Raw genomic sequence first — 20,617 nt, forward strand, 5'->3', positions numbered from 1 at the left:
ACAACGTAAAATCGTTCAAAATATTCTTGGAAAAAAATCCCCAGACTTCTTATGAGATGGTCGTTTCTTTGTACCTCAGCTTTTACTTTTTTGTTTTATTTTAGAATTTCATTTTGTCGGAACTATGTAGTGACCTGGCCTTCCCACTGGTCTTTTCTAGACCCACGTTTCTGTTGCAAGACCTCAATGAATTCATTGTAGATACAACATACTGTATTGTAGGTATAGTTACGGTAGTTTAAACTGAATGGTTGTAAGTGTAGCTTACCTTGTTTCTTTAACCTTCCAGAAGCAGGGGGTTAATTTCGCTAAAAACAATTGCTCAAAATTTCGTTAATTAAATTCTAAAAAAGCACATGACTGAACGTTTTTAAATTCTATAGCAATTACTTTATTACATAAATTTGCATGAAAACATTTTTCAATCAAAAATTTTAAATATTAGAAAACTTTGCCACTCCCGGAAAATGCAACTGTTTACGTGTCTGATGGCGATAGCAGACAAATTGTTAATTAAAGGTTTGCGATAACTCTCGGCTTTGATCAGCCTGTTAATTTCCCATAATTCAAATTGAGTCTGTAAAAACCTCTTACCGTTTATTGCATCAAAGTTATTTAATTCGCTAGTAAACAAAATTCTTCGACAGCGAGTATCACGATTTTCATCACACAAAAAGCAAGTATTCAAAAGCGCTTGCTGATAGCTTTAGACTTTCCGATACAAAAGCTAGAAACTAAGTTTTTTTTACTACATGTGAAAAAAAAAATTTCATCAACCAATAGTCTTAGCCTAACAAAATGGATGACTAACCAAACTATATAACTTTGCCTGTGTTGTCTATAACTTTAAGATATCCTTAATTCCCTACGTAATGACAAACACCATTTGTCACAGAGAAGAAATTGTCTGTATTCAGCTTCACCTAACGAAAAGTTTTTTTGTCTTTGTATCTGTATTCCAACAGTTTGCTTATGCATACACCAAAACGATTTATGGTTGGCTTTGGTTGCACAGCGTGGAAATAATACCAACAAAATGGATCTCACAAAATTAATGAATCAAATAAATTATACAGTATTTAATAAGATAAATTTTAGTTAAAACATTTAATTTGGTATTTACAATCTTACCTAACATCATCTTCAAATGTCATCATTCATCTCAAAATCATCTTCATCATTTGAAGATAGTTTGGTATTTATGTGGTGTTTTATCTACTGATACCGTTTATTTAGCCTACTCATTCACACATCCCGTGCAGCGGCGTAGTCAGGGAGGGCAAAGGAGCAATTGCTTCTCAAAATATTTTGAACAAACATTTTACACTTTGTTAAAACATCATTTGACTAAGTTTTATTATTTTTTTAGGCTGAAAGTACTCTCAGAACGCGCAATTTTAAAGTGTTTTTTTTTTTAATTTTCTGGGAGAGGCCCCCTGTGGGTGCTCCGCCTTCAGTGACTCGTTGCCGGGTTCACTCAGATCTGCAAAAATACTTATTGGCCTCCCAAATTTTGTGCTGGCTACGCCCTTGATCCTGTGACACCCCATATGCAACAGCTTATGTGAAGCATGCGGTAAATTTCTTCAAGCAAAAACGATCAGGTTCTAGCCCTTATTGAAGAAAGCCAAATAAACTTTACTAATCCAATTTTTTGATTTTTCCTTTTTTTTGTAAAAAAAGAGGTTTTGTTTTATTCAGTTATGTACAAGCCAGAAACTGTTTTCTTCGCTTGTGATCGTAAAAACTAAACAGTAGGTATAGAGTGTAGCAATCGATTTCAGCCGAAAAATGATATTAAAGTTTTTTTACGAATATTGCTCCATATTTCAATGACAATCTTAGCCTATTTAATAAACACCACCGTTGACAGTTAGATCAATTGAATGTTTTTAGACCCGGAATCTTATTAGTAGCACAGAAAAAAAATTATGAGGGTCCCAGGATATATTATAAATACCACTTTCTTGTTCTCCAGTAGAAGAGCTTTTTTTCGTTCTTTAGATTTTTTTCAGAGGAGATCCGAATATTTCTTTGTTGCCATACCAGATCTGGTCTTTCAACGACTTTGATAAGAATGCTTCTGTTTCAACTTTGTGCGCCTGCTGTAGACCACCAGATAACAAAAGTAGCCTACATTGTATTCAAGAAAATGAATTATTTTTTGACTGGTGTCAAACCCACAACAATATGCTTGATATGAACAACTCGGTTACATGTCTTGCAATACAAACGAATTTATTTTCACACAAGTCAGTTCAATCACGAACATTGTAGTGTAGTTTACAGCCTACTTCTTTCATCATATACAGTTTATGGCTCAACTTTGACAAAATCTTTGCCAGCAAGATAACTTTCTACCCTATGAATTACAGTATACTTGACAAAATATTGTGTCTGAAACCTAAAGGCTAGTGCTAGAGAATACCCATTGAAAAATTTAGATATTAAATATAAAAAGATATTAAATCAGTTTAATTATTCACTTTTTTATGACTATTGCCATTGTTAAGAGGAGATGCTTCAAAATGCGAAGATGCCTGGATAAAATTGCACGCACTGAGACAATCACTTTTGTTATTATTACAAGCGATCACCATAAAGAGTCATAAAACTTATATCAATCGTTTAATTTTTTTTTGCCAAAAGCAACTATTTTTTCAGACATTTCAATCGGAAATACACTTCAGGCGATGCAAATCTGATAAAAATTTGTTGTTGTTTATTATTTTTTTTTTTTTCGTAACAAAGACCTCCAATCTTTCTGCTTATTACACTTAATTCAAGGACCGTGAAATTCTAAAATGTAACTCACCAAAACTTAGTTAAATAATAAAAATATCAAGTTTATTTTGCTAACTCTTAATTTTGTAAGCAAATATCCAACCAAGCTCAACAAGAAACTAAGACAATTCGTGCAACCGAAAATCCACCAATATCAATCCAAACAAGAGAACTATTTTTCGAGGAGAAGTGCTTATGTATCTGTAACTTCTTGTATAGAAATATCTAGGCTATCAATAAATAAAAATATTTCACTACGAAATCAATGAATTTTGTTCTATTTGGAGCTTTCGCCACATACATACTGCTTCTTCCAAATAGATGCTGATTCAGAAATATATTTTCAGCATCTTTATCTCTGACTGGTATCATCACGCCAGAGCAAGGCCTCCAAAGTTGCATTTAAAGGCTTCTTTGATTTAAAATTGAACTAAAATTTGAAACCAACTTGTTATGACGAAAGAAACATTTCAGTGATACAATTTTTGATGAAGTTAGGACTTCGAAATATCGTAGCAACCTTGTTGACTAGCTTAAGGATTATAGAAAGTTCGGACGGAGAGAAAACTAGACAATCTATTTTCAGTGTTTTTTTTTTCTTTTTTCTTCCCGTCATGTGTTTTTTTATGATAATAAAAGTGACTTTGCTTGCTAGTCATGTTAGTGTTTTTTTTCGATAAGAAAAAACAGGTAAACTTTAACATTTTTTCCATTTTTTTCCCAAGTTCAATACATCTCACAGTGAAAAGCTCAAAGCGCTCACAACAGTGCAGTGAAATATACAATAGAAATTTTAGTCTGCTATTATAATGATAATAACAGACAATTATCAAATTGAAGGGCACGGTTTATATAACTTGACCATTTGTCGGTAAAGCGTGACCATGGTCGGTTTTCAGACAGAGTGTTTGAAGTCGTCAGCATAATATGCTACTGTCTCAATGTAGTAGAAAAATGTAGGCTATCGCCTATATGCATAAACGAAAATCCGATTAAGTAAATCAAAAATGACAAAAAATACCTAGCTGTAGCCTATGTAAACAGCTTAATATGTATTTGGTCAACTACTGTACATTAATCTTCAGCTAAACTACAAACATTGAAACACTTCATATATAGGAAAATAATCTGCTTTTTATTTATTTTCTCCTTTCTGTGTTGGCAAAGCTATACGATCGGCTATTTCAATTTGTAATCTTTTTATAAGTATGGTTTTTAAATAAATTAAATTGTGCTCTGCACATGTACACTGAAGTTGTTTTAATCAAGCCGAATGCAATACGAATCTCCCGAACCAATCAAAATTTAATACAATTTTTATTCGTTTGCTGTTTTTGTTTTTCTTGAGTGGGACTTCTCCATCTTTCGGATTATCGACTTAGGTTTCATCACATGCTGATTCTAAAAATGCAGTAACTTGCATGAAAACTGTAACAAATAATGCAAATATCTGGTACATTTGGCAAGCTGTTAATTTCGTAAGCAAATGTCCGGCAAAGCTTTGCAAGAAATTGATAGGAACAGAAATTGAATCAATGCTTCCAATCAAAAGCAATCTAACATATCGTTTCTTGACATTAAGGCCCAATAGAAAAGTAAAAATGTTAAGCTTAAAGCTTTCGTTGATAATGGCCATTTTAGAGCCAGATTGCTTAATTAGCCGTTCAACAGAAATAAATTTTCAGCAAGGGTTTCTTAAATTGGGAGGTGCCTGAAAAGTCTCTTAGCGAGTCGCGAATGTGGTACTGGCTGTATCTTACGGTATTGTACAAGTCGTGAACAGAAATGTTAACTTCCCTGGTGTCACGATTAGTGACTAGTGGTGTGACTTATAGTTTTTACTTTAGTTCCTAGCAGAGGTGTACAGAAGCCTGAGTTTCAGAGTATTTAGGAGCCAGAATATTGGGCTTCGGCCGGAGCCGGAGTCGGACTGGAGTGGGAGTCTGACATTCTTGAAAAAAAAAAACAGGAACCGAACTCTGATATTTTGCCTGTTAATACTTTAGCATACAAATATTTGCGCTATAGCCAAGTTGGCACATTAGTAACTTTTTTGGACTTCTATGATTTTCTTTTCCAAGCAGAAATTTTTTCATGTAGGAATATGCTTGGTGGGTAGGCTATAAGTGTTGGTGGTAGGCTATAAGTGTTATTGCATAAAAAAAAAAAGATTGTGGTTTGCGTTCTGAATCGAAGCTAGAAGTCAGTATCCCCAAAATAAGCAGGAATTGAGTTTGGAGTCACAGACTTAGGAGTCGGAGTGGAGCAAGAGTGTAGAAAACCTGACTCCGTGCATATCTGGTTCCTAGCGCATATTCTTGCAATATTGCATATTCCACTGTTCGGTAACAATGACCGTTTGTGACGATTTTTCTGCCAATTTGAAAACTTAAAAAAATTACTAAACCAGACTAATATAACAGCTATGGCTTCAATTTTGGTTAATTTGTTAAAATAGCTGTAGGCTAGGAAAAAAGGGCAAGAAACCCCTTTCATGTGGATGTGGAAATTCTGCCAGAAGAAATAAAGAACGAATGCAACTCTGCTAGCTAAGAGGAATTAGGAGCAATATGTCTCTTAACGATTTCTGGGCTAAGTAGGTTACGCACTTGTATACACAAATGTAGACAACGTCGCAATGCGTAGCCTAATCTACTACTATTTTTGGCCGCTTATATTTGTCTGCGTGATAGTGGATTTTCTATTTTTATCAATTAAAATCTTTACAATGACTGAATATTTTACCTTTAAATTGATAAATTGTCTTTCTTGAGACCCCAATATCCCTAGCTACAGCAATCAAAGAATCTCCCTTCTCTAACAAAGTCAAGGCACAAGATTTTTCTTCCATTTGCTTCTTCTTTCGACCCATTTTAGTTTTTGAAATTTTTTTTGCAAGACCTCGAAACTTTGAGAAAATGAAAAATATTGTGCGATTTCACCGACCTTACTATTCACGAAGCTAGAAAGCAACACTAGGCACGCAGAGCAATGGCTTTACGGTGAAGTGTAGCCGGAGAGGAGCTAATGATGTAACTATAAGCGTTTTTGTGACGCAATGCTTTTGGCGTGAACACTGAACAGTAAGCCAAGATTTTACATGTAAAGTTTTTTTTTGCCGACTGAATGTAAAGATTTTTTTGCCGTCACTGTATAACTTTAACAAGAAAAGGGGGCAGCAGTTTTTTTACAATTGACGTCAAGGGGGCGTAGCCTAAGAAGTTTAAGCATCGCTGCCAGTATGAAGCAATATTTTTAGTGCTTTCAAGCTCGTATGAACGATTTTTTTTATTGGCAACTGATCAATAACTGTCGTGTTTATGACGTCATAAGCTTTATTGTTTTTCTCAAACTAAAGAGAAAATTTTGCATTTAAATTTTATTGTTTTCTTGGCGGGTGTTTCAGGTTAATAAAACTGAATTGTATTTTAGCGGAGACCAAATGAATCACAGAGCTTATCAGCCGTTAACTCCGGGCAACAACAAATTCTTGAAGAAGAGGTGGGACCAAGATCGGTATTATATTCATCGAAGCAGGGTGGACAATGGTAAATATTGTACTGAAAGTTTTATCGTTCATTATAACAATTTAAAATAATTTATTTCACACCAATTGGGTACAAAATAGCGCCAATTAAAAGTCTCGATAATTGGCAATTAATTCAAAGTGGGTCTGCTAACAATTGCCAATTATTTAACTACAATTGTGTAAAATAAAAATACTAGAAAAATATCGAATATTTGTTTTAATGCAAAGTTTTTTTCGCTTTGGTTTCGTTTCTAATCGTTTATCTAGCAACGAATTTCTTCTTTCGCATTTTTATGGCGTAGCCTACAAGGCTACAATTGTATTTGTTTCATTTCGATAAATCATTTTAAATGACGTATAGCCTGTTGTCAGATTTTCACTGGCTATGGAGTTAGACTAAAAATATCAGATCCTGAAATTCGCTAACACCTACTACAGAAAGTCTAAATCTTTTCAATTCAAACTTTAAAGTAGTTCCCACAAGCCGATAGCGTTGAATTAAAATATCCGACTGTGACTTGAGCAACCAACCCTGCGATATTTTAAGAACCGGTTTTCGTAGTCCACAGTTGTAAATTTTGTTTATCGGGAAAATAAAAGTCATTTTAAAATATTTCAATCTACTAAAAAATAAAAGAAAGAAAAAAACAAAACAAGTAGGCTATTGAAAACGTGTTTAAGCATCCCAGACAACGCGCGGTGTGTTAGTTTAATCTGGTCGATTTATTTGTACTGCAGCAGCTAAATGCTAAAAGATCTTGTTGCATGGCTCGTCAGCTACCACCTTAGTTATCTACTCTAATTAACACAGCAATACCTGAACATTTACATTTTTCATCTATTCGCTTGAAAATCATCGGTTTCATTTTGCTCTGCTCGGTGGCAAATAAAAAACGTTAATGGCTAGTTATAAGTAAACAGTTGCATGCTTATCGCCATAAACACCTCTATCAAGGCGTTATAAAATACGACAGCTTATAATTTTCTAATTGCTATATGATGTCGGATGTCCACGGGGTGTGGTGAATTGAAAAAAACATGGGAAAAGGCCCCATTTTTCGCCTAGTACATCGTGATCTGCGTCTTTATTTTTTTGTGGAAAGCAATCAAGAGGGGAAATTACGGGCAAATTGTTTCGAAGCGTGTTCACAAGGTGCAAAGTATTTTAACAATTAGTTTCAGTCTCACACTCCGGGTAGAGACGTTCACCGACTGGCGAATTGCTATGTTGTGTTCATCATTGACGTCAGTATAAAAAATTATATTGGTTTGATATAATTCCATTTTTTTTATAGATATAGTTTCAGTCAAATCACTGCGAGGTGATATTTCATATTCATGGTTTTCTTCATCTGATTTGCGACACTGGAATCAAGAACTGCGCTTAAACAAAAGCAAGAAATGCGGTTTGCTTTTTGCAACAATAAAAAGAGAAAATCAACCACACTAAAGCTTTTCAAGTCGGTTAAATGCAATAAAAATGTTTTCATTTTTAATAACTGTAAAACGTCACCATTAGCCTATGTAGAATGCGATTTCACGCTTATACCTTGTTGAATCATGGTCACCTGGTTGAATTATAGTCATCTCCGTTTGAAATGTACTTTTCGCCTCTTTTGCCGAAGCAGCATGCATAAAGCATCAACGAACGTATTATGAACATGCAAAACTAACTTTCTACGTTGTTTAAATCAACTTTTAGCGCAAACATGAAGTTAAAATGCTGTACACATGGCTCTGTCCTCGTTAACAATAAAAGATTTGATACACACCGCAAAGTACACTGAAAAGACGATAAACCATGTTTCTACCTGGAATTTGCTTTCTGTGAACTGATGCTTGCTTGAGCAAGTCGAGCATGTTGATTTACATAATAGCATAATGCTTAAACGATAAGCCAGATAAGTAGGTAAACAAGAGCTATGTGAATATATACTTTTGTAAGTTTTGTGGGAAAAATGTGATGCTTAGATGTTCATAATGCTGATACGATATTAAGCACGAGTTTAGTATTATTCTTGGTTATGAAAACGAATGATCTAAAGAGAAAACTTCCTTTAAGCGTTTATACTTTTTTCTTACAGTATGTCACAACTACAGTACAGCAGCTTACACTGGAATATTCAAAATAAGAATTTTTAAATTAACCATTGACTTAGTATAGCATACAAAGGGAACTTATGCTTGTCAAAAGACTTTTCTAATTGAAACAAAACTTTTGGTCCAAACTAAACTTAATTTTAAAAAAACATTTTTAAAATTTTCTCTAGGTTTTCACGATCATAAAAAAGTCAAAAAATAAAAGCAATTGAGTGACATAATTCTAGTTCGTTAATTTCGTTATTCATTTGGTCCAGCCGCCTGTCTTTAAACACCGATTGGCTAGTGTTGATGCCTGAAACGGATATACGTTGGATTGCTACCATGACCTTAGTATCAACATGACTTAGAGAAAGAAGTATCTCATCTTCTGACAGGCGGCATACCCATGATAAAGATTTTTGTTATTCCTTTTATTTCAGACTGAAGGAAAGTTTGGTAATCGAATTTTAAATAAACAACTAATTTAATGTGTTTGAATTGCATCGAGTAAAACTTATTGAAAATCAATTGTTGCAGCACAGCCAGGCATAGACAACCGCTCACCTGAGACCTACTTACATTTGCACGTCAAGCTAAAAAAGCTCCAACTGGAAGAGGAGCGGCTGGCATCAGTGGAGAGAGACAACAGAGCTCTGATGGAGAAGATGAGTTACGTCATGCGCACAAAAGTAAGTTTTTACGTCAAACACTAATCAGAAAATCAGTCTTTTATCACATTGATTCGACGTCTGTAGACGTTATATCAATGTAACTTAGAGACGGATTTTCTGGCTGCAGGCAGGAACAGTTATCGTCGTCGGAAGACGGAAACCATCCGTTGCAAACGCAGCTAATTTTCCAGGCAGAAAATCAATCGTTTTTTACATTGATTTAATATCTTTAAACGTTAAATCAATGTAAAAACAGCTAGTTTGTGGAGTTGCTTCAAGCTCCTATCACGTCAAGAGTTTTAATTAAAGCATCAATTAATCATGATAACAACATTTCGAATGAATTTTTTATTGACTTGGCAAGATTTTGCAATTTTTTTAGTTTATTGGTACCTTCATTTGCAGAGTGCAAACTGCATAGCCATCATGTTGAGCTATATTGAACGCATTACACCCAGTGCAAGTACCTGACCGTGTCACGTAATTAATCTCAACAACATAATTTTTTGCTGAAAATTTTAATCATTTTTTTTTCTATGCAATTTGAAATATTCTGGCTTGTGCATTTGTGCAATTGAAGTCAGCCAATAAGAAAAATCGACGTCAAAATCTGATATTTTTATTATTTAACTCCTAAGCGATTGGCTGGACTGTGGACATGGCTAAATGCATTTTGGTGTTTGCAAAGTCGCTCATTAAACAATTGCAAAGTCAGAATCGAAATCAGGTGTTTTTGATTCAATTTAAACAAGTTCAAAATCCATCTTATTCACTGCGCAACTCAAATTGACGTCTTGAAAATGAAGAATAAAGCATATAATACACAGACAGAGCGTTGTTTGGAACGAATTAGAAATATATCAATAGCCAAAAAATGTTTGTTTGTTTTTTTATGATTATTTAGTTTAAAGTGTCGGCTGTAATTTTTTTTTTCAATGAATTTGTTTAATGCTGAAAATTGAATGAGGCTGTTCACCAGGCATTAAATTAAATAATAGGAGATGTTCTACTGGTGCAAACATCTTGTGATAGTTTAGCTCAATTTGCACCAGTAGAACATCTCCTATTATTGAATTTGTTTAATGTTTACTTGGTGTATGTTGAAGTTTGATAAAGCTTTGGTAAAAACAAAGTCAAAAACAAATAAAATAAAATATGCAACCTATCTAATGAAAGGCAAGAATTGATAAACTGAAATATCTTGAAATAAATTTGGGCTTTATTTCGCTGGGTTCTTTGCTTGTATTGTGTATCCAACATTTAGTTATTTGAAATTTCGCTTCTTAATTTCAAACAAATGCTTTTCACATGTAACACAAAATCAAAGGAATGCCTTGACTCCTTTCGTGACATGAACCTTTCGCTGTATCAGGCGACAAGAAATAAAAAGCATTTTTTTTCAGAGATGAGTTTGCTGATTTTTGTCTTACGAGGCTGTTGCTTTGTTTAACAAAGGAAAAAAAAAATTAACACAGACTTAACATAAAACTTATTTTGAAGACTCTAGGCCTGAAATTTTTGAATGGGATTAAAATAAATAAATAAACTTTTTATCTTTAATAGATACATTTCAAGTGCATTTTCTTGGAGATCACTACAATAGTTTGAATTTGTTTCCGAATCTTCTTAGTTTTAAGTAGAGAAAACTCAACAAATTTGAAAATGGTCGCTCGGTAAGCACAAAAACAATGTGACAAGCATCTCTGTTTTGGCGCTATCTCAGAGTGAAACCACTTGAGCACTTTATTATTTTGATATTAAGCTTAACTTTTTTCTTTTTTTCTGCATTAAATAGGCTGTTTTTTGACGAAGACACTATGATAAAGACAAAAGAGTTCAAACTTGCTATGTTTTGTCAATCGCTGCTCAACTTAATTACCTTGTTTTTCATCGTCTATTTATGGTAGAAAGGTGTGCTCCTTATCTCCAGAAGTTACATTTTCCATCTGGCAAACTTACACCTGTTACATTGGTTTGCTCAACGTCTGCAAGCATTGAATCAACCTAAAATATACTCACTCTGCCAACAGGATGAAATGCCAGCCCCCAGCCAGGCCCATGAGATTGTCTCATTAATGTATGCGTAATATTAAGCAGCCTACTTCGTAAAACTAGAAAATGGTTGATATAACTTAGTAGAACTTTTAATTTTCAACCAAAAATGTTGAAGAAAAAGCAAGTTTCAAAATTATGATATTCAAAAAAAGTTTGTTAACTTCTTTATAGTCATGTTATGCACTTCTGCATAGCCGATACCTGGTCAGTTTGTGGCAATGTGCAAATTACATATTGTAACACCAGGGAAGGGTTGACAACTGGAACCGGTATGAACAGAAAAGCTTGAACAAATCGAAACGACAAAGAGATTTACTTCGAGTTACCCACGAAAACCAAGCTATACTGAAACGAATCTCAACCAAAGAACCATATTACAACCATTTCTTATGGGAGGACGACTGGCGAGTATGTGCTGTGTAGCATGAACGAACCTGTCCGTTTCATTAGTTGATCATTACGCTTCAAGCACGCTACCAGAGTTGATAAATGTTTGACATGAACAAATTAACATTGATATCAAAACTTTCTTTTCCTGGTTTTATTGAAAAATAATACCAGAGAAGTTTATCGGATCATAAAGCAGTTTGTTTAAAATATCGCCTTAAATTTTGCCGGACTTGGAAAAAAATCCTTGGGATTGTTCTCCATCGTCCAACTCTACAGTATGTCAATTGTCAATGTGTTTATCAAGTAGAATCTCTTCAAGTGTGTCTCAATCACGTCGACAAGATTTCGGTGATTTTTGTATAAGAGCAGATTAATTTAATGTGTGCTTATTGCTTCCTGCTACATTAATACAATTTCATCAATTGCAGTAGATCTTTTAAGTCTCTATAATAATTGGTAGCGGTGTACTGGAAAAACTATCAACATTTTTAGAACCATTTTTCTTTGAAAACTTAATAATATTCCATTTCTTCCACCATCTACTCTCATCTTCCAAATGATAAAACACTTCATGATTTTAATAGACGGACATTTAAGAACGTCTTAGTTGCGTTTGTTATAAAGTTTTTCTGCAAATTACGGTAATTTTGGATTTTTCTTTCAGATGTACCAAGGCTACATGGCAAATATAGCCAAATACCCGCAAGACTGGGGTTACACTCAAAACTCACTTGCTTATTCGTCGCAGCCCAAGTCGTACTACACAGCCAGAAAAACATTTAAACGGGTATGTAAGATACTTTGAATTCTCATTGGTAAAAATATCAACCATTATCACAAAATTCCTTGTAATGTGCATTAGATTTTTTTTTCACAAATGATTCAAAAGCCATCTTGTGCCACAATTAACAATTGACCTGAGTTTTTTGTTACACTGCACATGTCTCTGACGATGGTTCATTTGTGATTTGCCTAAAAACATGATAACCTAAATAGTAGAGAAAGTAGCCTGGTCAAAGTGCTATAGCTGATAATTTTACTTTGATGAAGAGTTAGGGATTTTGTAACATTCGAAATACAGTGTTGCTGAAACAAGCGAACAATGTTTTGGTTGGAAAAATATCAGCTTCCCTTGTGATGAACTTTGCGAAATAAATTGTTTCATGCTATCAGTTGAGTCCTGCTACTGAGAGGATGATTAAGAAAAATTTTGTTTATAAATTTTTTCCGAAATTGTAGGATTTGCAGGCCATCTGTCAATTAATTTTTTATGTTTTTATATTAAGCTAATTGATAGATATAGAGCCGTTTAGAGAACATAATTTGGGCTCGGTACCAACTGTAGCACACCCAGCATGGGGCTAAGGGGCTCAAGCCCCCCAAAAATCCCCCACCAAAAATGAAGTTTTTGTATGTTTTCTATTTATACCTTTTGCTTACAGGTTAGATATGAATATGTACCGGAGGAATAAGTACAATTGTGACTTCATAGATATAGACTCTGTGCGATCATAAGTGAACGTTCGCTCTGCCTCGTAGTCAACTATTTAAATCAAATATTTTTTCCAAGAGAGCTTGAACGCTCCGCTAGACCCCTGGCACAGGTATCGGCAACCGGTGGGTTGTGGGCCGTGAGTGCTTTTAAATATTAATCAAAGGGATGGGCATTGGCCTATTGTCACTGTCACTATTGTCGCAAATCACTCGGCCGACATTTCTGAATTAGCCCCTCCTAATTTTTTTTCTGGGTGCGCTACTGGGTACCAATGAGATCCTCGAGCCCCAAATCAAGATAATTCTAAAAAAACGCATTATATCCAAAGAATGCGCGTGTTTTTTTTCAAGCTCGCGGTCACTTTGGCCCCTAAAATTATCCCTGGCCGGGTCCGAAAATCTCATCTGGATTCCTCTGCACTGCACCGCTGCTGGGCAGATATGATATCTGTCCAGATCATTATATCTGTAAATTAGATTACATACAGAAACATCAAAAGTGTAACACTCGAAACCTCATGCATAGAAATATCAATAGTTTTTTATGATTGTGAAACTCTCCTATCTATTGTGTAAATGTTAAGCATCGTTTTGTTAATGGAGTTCTAAGTTGAAAAGTGATGTCAGTTATAGTTGTCGAATTTTCACTTTAAGCTGATGCTGTGTAATGCTCAAAGCATGTTCTAGTGACAAACCAAAAAGACAACAACATAAACCAAATTGACTTTGTTGCAACATCTCAGACAATATGCGATTTTCTGCAAATTTGAAAGCTTCAACCTTATGGTGCCCAAAAAGTCATGTTTGTTACACAAGTAATCTTTTCAACTCATATTATTAGTTTTGTATCTAAAATGCAGCTTCTTAAATTGAGTAAATATTCTTTCAGGTGACTCCAATATTGGAAAAAGGAAAGAAGCGAACTCGCTCAGTGTAACAAGCTTTTGTGAATCACTTTTCTGTTCACTGGAGTTTAAATATAGACGACCTTATTATTGTTTCATGGTGCTTCTTTTCAATGAGCATAAAGTACAACTCACAATGCACAGAATAAAAAAACTTTTTCTGTCAATCAACGGTTTAATATCATCTTTAGCAAAATGTATTTACTGGTTTCAGAAATTTAGCTTTTTGTTTAATAAAACGTTCTTTATGAAGAATGAAGCTATCTAAAAAATCATTAATTATTATCCAAAAATTTAACCTGCCCGGTAACGTAGAAAAGCCAATATCTTCAGCGCTACTCATAGTTATCAATTAGCTTTAGAAACCAATTGGATTTCTTGCCATCCTATGATGCCGACACGTTTAAAAATAATGATATGATTATCCATATTTGGAGGGACAAAACAAAGAATTGCCCAAACCTGAGGAATTTTATTGAAATTTCCTAATTATACAAAGTAGGCGTGCATCGAAATAGTAATCTACCAGTAGCCTACTGAGCTTAACAAACTTTATGTACAGTAGTATGCGGAGATGCGAACACGGCTACTGTGGCCTGGGTAAAAGAAATTCTGAATTACGATGACTCTGTCTTGTATGCAGCAGTCTACGAAAACCTTTTGTAGAATACTTACTTTGAAAGTGTAATAATTTCGGTTACAAGAAAAACAGCCTATGTTCTTTGCCATATCGCCTTGTAAAAGTGTTAGGCTAATTTAGATCGCCTTTTAAAAGAGTTGTTTTTTCTGTTTATTCAATGTTGTTTATAAAATATCTTTCATTATTGATTATGGCTGAAAATAAAAATAAACCAGAGTTCCTGTTTTACAAAATAACGAATGTAAATTTTTAATTTAAAAAAAAGAAGCTTTTTAGCCCGGCTTTTTAGCTGCAGACAAAGTGGCAAAAATTGTAGTCAGTGTTTTTTAAAACTTTTTTGTATTAAGGTATTGTTTTGGGCAGTTAGCCTACATATGAATTTGAAAATAACTTCAAATCCGTGATTACAACACAAAGTGGCTTACTACTGTAAGCTGTAGGCTAAAACAATTAAATGAGCACATATATAGCCTACTTTATCTGAGTTATGCTTGTTTTTTCGCTGTCTAAACAGCATCATACGGCGTAGGATCTCTTCATTTCAGTTCAGTTCTCTTGAGTATAATAAGCTGCCATGTTCAACAAAATAAGAAATCAGCACTCCATGTTAGTTTTGGCAGTCGGATAAACGGATTGACCAGATTCAAATAATTTGGCATTTTATTTTTGCACTAGCCAAAAGGCAGCACAGAGGTCAAATGCCTCTCTGCCCCCACGGCTTGTGCCCCTACAATAATTCTATGATTTTTGTTTATTCTCCTTCTTATTGTGGACGTTTGTCATCAATCAACCTCTCTTGCTGAAGCCTGGGAGTATTTTTTTCGCGGCTGGAGTTTGTGTCAGGTGTTTCAGTGATTTGAAGCAAAGTAATAGTTTTTTAGGCAGTGAGACCCAGTGATGGCAGTACTTGCGCGCATGTCTGGAGTTATCTCAAATGTGTTACAAAAGAAAACCCAGCAAAAAAAACCGAAGAAACTTCTTGGAATTGACGAGATTGCGGGTATGCCTGAAAACTCAAGAGCCACATTTTAAACTCAATTGCTCACAAAAACCCACCAAATTTTTCGCATTAAAATATTTTTTTCAGGTAATATGTTGGTGTTTGTGCTAAGTATGCCGCAAAAAGACAGATTAATTATCTAATGTACAACAGGCTTAAAAGTTTGAGAACCACTGCCTTAGGGCGTCGTATCGTGTTTGAATGACTTTTTATCAAACGCCTAATTGTAGTAAATAACTTTCCAGAAGTTAAGAATCTGAAATTTGTGCAAATGCGAATGCGTTTTCAAGACCACAAACAATTTGTTCATCCTACAACAATTGAACAACCAAAATAAAAAATGCTTGAGGGTAAAGAACTTAAAGAGAATGTGGTCAATTCCTTAAACAGAAAGACGTTGGCCATTCCTACCGCACGAGAGTAGACTATTAGTTGTTACCTTCCCACAGCAACTTTGAAAAAAATTTTTCTTGTCAACGACGAAAATTTCTTCTGTAAAAATGACCTTTTACTTTTAAGTTTATGAATTTTTTAAAAAACGTTTTTATGTAATTTTTTGAAATATTGTGATTTATAAATCCTTCGGGTAGGTTTATGATTACCCAAATATCAATCTAATATGATAGCTTCTGCTTGTGTAAAAATGTATTGAACTTCACAATACAGCCAAGCTTTGTCTTTAAAGCAGAATCAAAAAACGCAAAATAAAAGTAGTTTTCCACAGCAAAAAAAAAAGAAAAAAAAAGAGGAAAACATCAAGGTTGGCTAACTGTATTTATCTTCTGTAATAGGCTACCACACTTTTTGAAGCGTCCAGATATGCAGTAAGATTACGCACCCTAAACCTTGCTTTACAAATTTCAGACTTTAGCCTACTACTGAATGTAAAATTTTGTTATAGGCCTAACTAGTTATATTACTGTACATATTGAAAACGAAATTTCATTCTGTTAGCTAGGTAGCCTACCATAGTCTGAAGTTAATTCATCCAATCAACTACATATGAATTGCAATGATATTTAGGCTATAATTCACACCATTGGCTAATATTTAGCCTATTATAGTAAAATTTATTTGTCGGCTGGCTGCCCTTGTAAGAATTTTTTACTATTTTCTTTAACTAATAATATGCTCATAGACTTGATTGTACTAATGTACACGCAATAGTCTTGCAATGATAAGGCCTAAAACTGTAGCTAAAAAAATAAAATTATAATTTGTCTGTTTAACGTAAAAACAATTGATAGAAAAAAACATGCATTTTGATTGCATTCTGTGAGTAACTACCACAAACGAACAGCTTTATTTAGTTAAAAAAAAAGGTTTTGTGGGAGTGTAGGTCATTAGAGGCAAACAAATAGTTCAACTGATCATTGGCCATTTAAAACCTGAGACGATTGCCAAGCTAGTGGCCAGGTTTATGCTCGTTTAAAAACTGTAAACATTTTCAACACAAACGCAGTGAAGAGACAAATAACTGTGGATAATCGGCAAATAATCTGTGCTCATATCACGAGTATTTCATTGCTACAATTAATAAATGTTAGGAGAAAGAATAGTTTTTACGAAATCTCAAAATATTTCTACTAAGTACTTAACTGAAGATTGGCTGGAAAGCCCATTAGAAAATTTTATTTCAAACAATTTATCAATTTGCATTTGAAGCTTTTTTTCATCGCAAAGCAGCCTATTGGCTCAATTGTGCTTGTCTCAGTTTGAAATCAAAGCGCGGTCACTACAGAGTAATTAGCACAGTTTCCCTTCGTGCAACATGATTAGCCTACCCACAATTTCACAAATAAAGTTTTTTTTTTCAACAGCAAATAAGTGGCAAGAATGAACATTAATTATTTACCGTATGATTTAAGTGCATTAAGGAGAAAAAATAAATTTCTTGAGGGTGGTTTTGTTACCGCAGTGCGATAAATAACGGTAGCGATTAAGGCGAGATTCACACCGAACATACAAAACTGTCTTCAGCATACAAAAAGGTCGCACGAAAAATGGCGCATGTTTGTTTTCTTTTACTATTTATATCAGAAATTGTACTTGCCCAGCGCTGAAACGTACGTCTAGATTTTTTCCTGAAATTGATTAATTTGGCCTGAAAGCAGTTTTGGTTTTTTATTTTACATTTTTATGCTCTGGATATTTTATTTTGAAATAAAATTTACTTTGGTTCAATAAAATAACTAGAAGCAAAGGTTATGTGGCACATCACAGTTAAAAGACATAAAACGATGTTTGAAAATCCTTATCAAAAAGCGGGTACACTAGGTAGTTTTGAACATTTGATATTTTAAACAAAAAAACATAGTGCATGGCCATGGCCCCAATTGACAAGGAGTGAACCCAATGGTGCTTGGTGGATTGAATAAAAAGTAGGTAATCTCTTTTTTCAAACTTTGTACTTAACAAGACCCTGTTTTTTTCGTTTGCCCGAGTTGTTAAAATTTTTAATCAGCTAACAAATTCTCCTTTCACATAGATTCAACATCTTCATCTGAGTAGTTATGCAACTGGTCTACAGTATAGTATTTTTTATGACCAGAAAAATACGACAACAACTTAAGAATTTTTTGCTATTCATCTTGTTGACCGGATCCAGTGTGACAGTAGCCTATGTCACGCCTCTATACTATAAGTGTGAATAACTGCTCAGATTAAAATTTTCAAGTGGCTTTTTCTATTTTGACAACGAAAATTTACTCCTCTCAATCAAAACTAATTACACCTTTAAGAACAAGAACAGAATTCGTTTTCTTGTCGACAAAGTATCTTTTATGTAAATTACAGAAGAATAATCTGAAAAAAATTAGACCAGTGGAAAACGTTATTTTGGTAACTTGCTATTCGGCTTATTTTAAAAACGTTGTTAACGTCAGCAAGGTCACGACTTTAAGTGTGTTTTTCAAGCATATATTGCAAGTTCTAAGTAAAAAATAGCCTAAATAACATGCAGTAGTTTTGTTTTCGCGACAATTATTAGTCTCTATAGTTTAAACTGCAAGCCACATGATCAGTTTTTCAAAGCATATATGTTTTTGATACGGTTTTCAAAAGCAGCGAACCAGCATGCAAAAGTTGCAGTAATACCTCAAAAGTGCAATATTGCAGTGAACTGAAATCTTTCAAACAAACTCCATCCGCAGTACAATTGGCTATCCTAGCAAAGACGACATCAACATTTCTTGCGCAATATAGCCTACTTTGGCTATAAGCAATAGAGTTAGCCTAATTGGAAGGGTCCAAGCGGTATTTTTAAGCCCGGGTCAGGCATTTCTCCAGGGGATCTGAGAACGAAAAAAATACCGCATATTATGTGGTATTACTATACTTTTTTAAAGATCTGTTTACATAGAACTACTTTCTCGTTTGTACGGGCTCAAAATATCCTTTCATCGGACCTGGCCATAGGCCAAAGAACAAACATTCTTATCAATAGCACAAGTTAATGAAAATAGAGTTCTCTTCTGTCGTATTCAAGTAATGCATGATTTGAAGCAATCAGACAAAGACCGCCAAAAAAAACAGAAAGCCAATATCCGTGTTGCACTTGCCAAGACACCCCCAAGCGATGCCGATGGGTATCAAACCGACATTCTATCGAACATCGGTCAGAAGCTTGTATCACTCGGTCGCGTGGCCAAAATTTATGCGTGCACAATTACTGGATCAAGAAAGAATCATTGACTTACGGCTTTGGTTTGGTTTTGAATCTTTATCCTCGGACTGACAAAGCCTTGATAGGTTATTCCTGGTAGTTTCGCATACTTGTAGAGGCTTTTGACGCAGGGCCGGTTACCGAGATTGACAGAGTGAAATTTCCGATTGTTGAAGTCTTGTTGCTGGAGAACTATTCCATCCATTTAGTGCCGCTGAATGGAGAGCAGTCCTTAGAATGCGTTGCTCAAGCACACACCCCGAGAGTCGAACCAACGCCGCTTGATCTTGAAGCTTCTTCGTTCACGAAGTCACGCGCTAACCAGCTGAGCTATCAGGGCGGACACGGTCACGCTCATAGTCATAGCCATCTTCAGTTAGAAGAAGGTCATGGTCACGCTTCAAACATGGTGGTTGGCTGCTGTGAATATACGCGGAACGTCATCTGTTCGGCCATTTTGACGTGTTTCACGTTTAGCGCTTTTCGACTACTGCACTGTAGGCTATGTATGGTTCTTAACCTGCGCGCTACGGCGCATTGCGAAAGGTCGCCAGGTGCGCTGCAAGGAAATCGAAAAAATATTCAAAAAACCTGTAACAAAATATTTTTAGAATGAGGGATAGAAAGTATGAGTTTTCTGAATCTGAGGCAATGAAACGGGCAGTTCAGTTTATTAAATGGCGTCAGTGCTGAAATTTTTTCAACCGAAGGTTGTGCTGTGTGTTTTCATAATAATAAAGCTTTATTTCTTATAACTTTTTTTGATTTCTTTTTTGGCTTATCTGATTGAGCATACACTACTTTAAAAATAATGCAACAATGAGCCATATGTAATAAAAATTTGCAAGCAAATCAAGAAAAATACTGGTAGCCTACCCAAAAAATTCGCTTTGTTCGCCTGGGGCGCCATCACATTTTCAGAGGTCTACAAGTGCGCTCTGAGGCAAAAAAGGGTTAAGAAGCACTGGTATACTGTAGTCCTATGAGTTTTAAATTGAAGGTAGTTAGAGTCTAGTGAATGGGGCTGTTGTTAAAGAGGAGCGTTTTTGGTCCAAACAAAGTGAAATTCTTCACAAATGGAATTTAATTGTAATGAAATCAAGGCAAGCGATGTTGGGTCGAATCGTCACTGATCATTTAAAAATACTTTTGATTTGAACAGCTCTAAAGTTAAATAACTTCTATATTAGGCTACATCAGGCGCGGATCTAGGATTTTTTTTTGGGGGGGGGCCAGAAAATTTGAAAATGAATTAAAACGTAATAAAAAGATAAAACAGATATGAACAATCAGTGGCGTAGCCAGGAATTTGGGGGGTTTTGACGGCCAGCGGGCGAAGCCCGGCGGCGTGTTCTCCAAAAGCGACACCCAGCGGCGGGGGGCCTCCCCAGAAAATTTTGAAA

At 34.9% G+C, this 20,617-nt stretch overlaps 1 protein-coding gene across 1 annotated transcript; it reads left to right on the top strand.

The window, feature by feature from the left end:
- Positions 1-5,195: 5,195 nt before the first annotated feature.
- On the top strand, positions 5,196-14,008 carry LOC145785619 (sperm axonemal maintenance protein CFAP97D1-like). The gene is made up of 6 exons (XM_082597294.1): positions 5,196-5,380; positions 6,217-6,332; positions 8,933-9,084; positions 11,368-11,529; positions 12,176-12,298; positions 13,895-14,008. Exons 1-6 carry the CDS (start codon positions 5,355-5,357, stop codon positions 13,940-13,942), a joined length of 627 nt encoding a protein of 208 aa, XP_082453420.1. The 5' UTR covers positions 5,196-5,354; the 3' UTR covers positions 13,943-14,008.
- The last annotated feature ends 6,609 nt before the right edge of the window (positions 14,009-20,617 follow it).

The sequence above is a fragment of the Aplidium turbinatum genome, chromosome 16 (assembly GCF_918807975.1).
Source record: "Aplidium turbinatum chromosome 16, kaAplTurb1.1, whole genome shotgun sequence".
Taxonomy (NCBI): Eukaryota; Metazoa; Chordata; class Ascidiacea; order Aplousobranchia; family Polyclinidae; genus Aplidium; species Aplidium turbinatum.

Bases quoted from the DNA above. Each gene is read 5' to 3' on its own strand.
- LOC145785619 (XM_082597294.1), top strand. From the start codon at position 5,355: ATGTCTCTTAACGATTTCTGGGCTAA. The intron at 9,085-11,367 runs GTAAGTTTTTAC...TTGTAACACCAG, and splicing joins GTTACGTCATGCGCACAAAA to GGAAGGGTTGACAACTGGAA. The intron at 12,299-13,894 runs GTATGTAAGATA...ATATTCTTTCAG, and splicing joins CCAGAAAAACATTTAAACGG to GTGACTCCAATATTGGAAAA.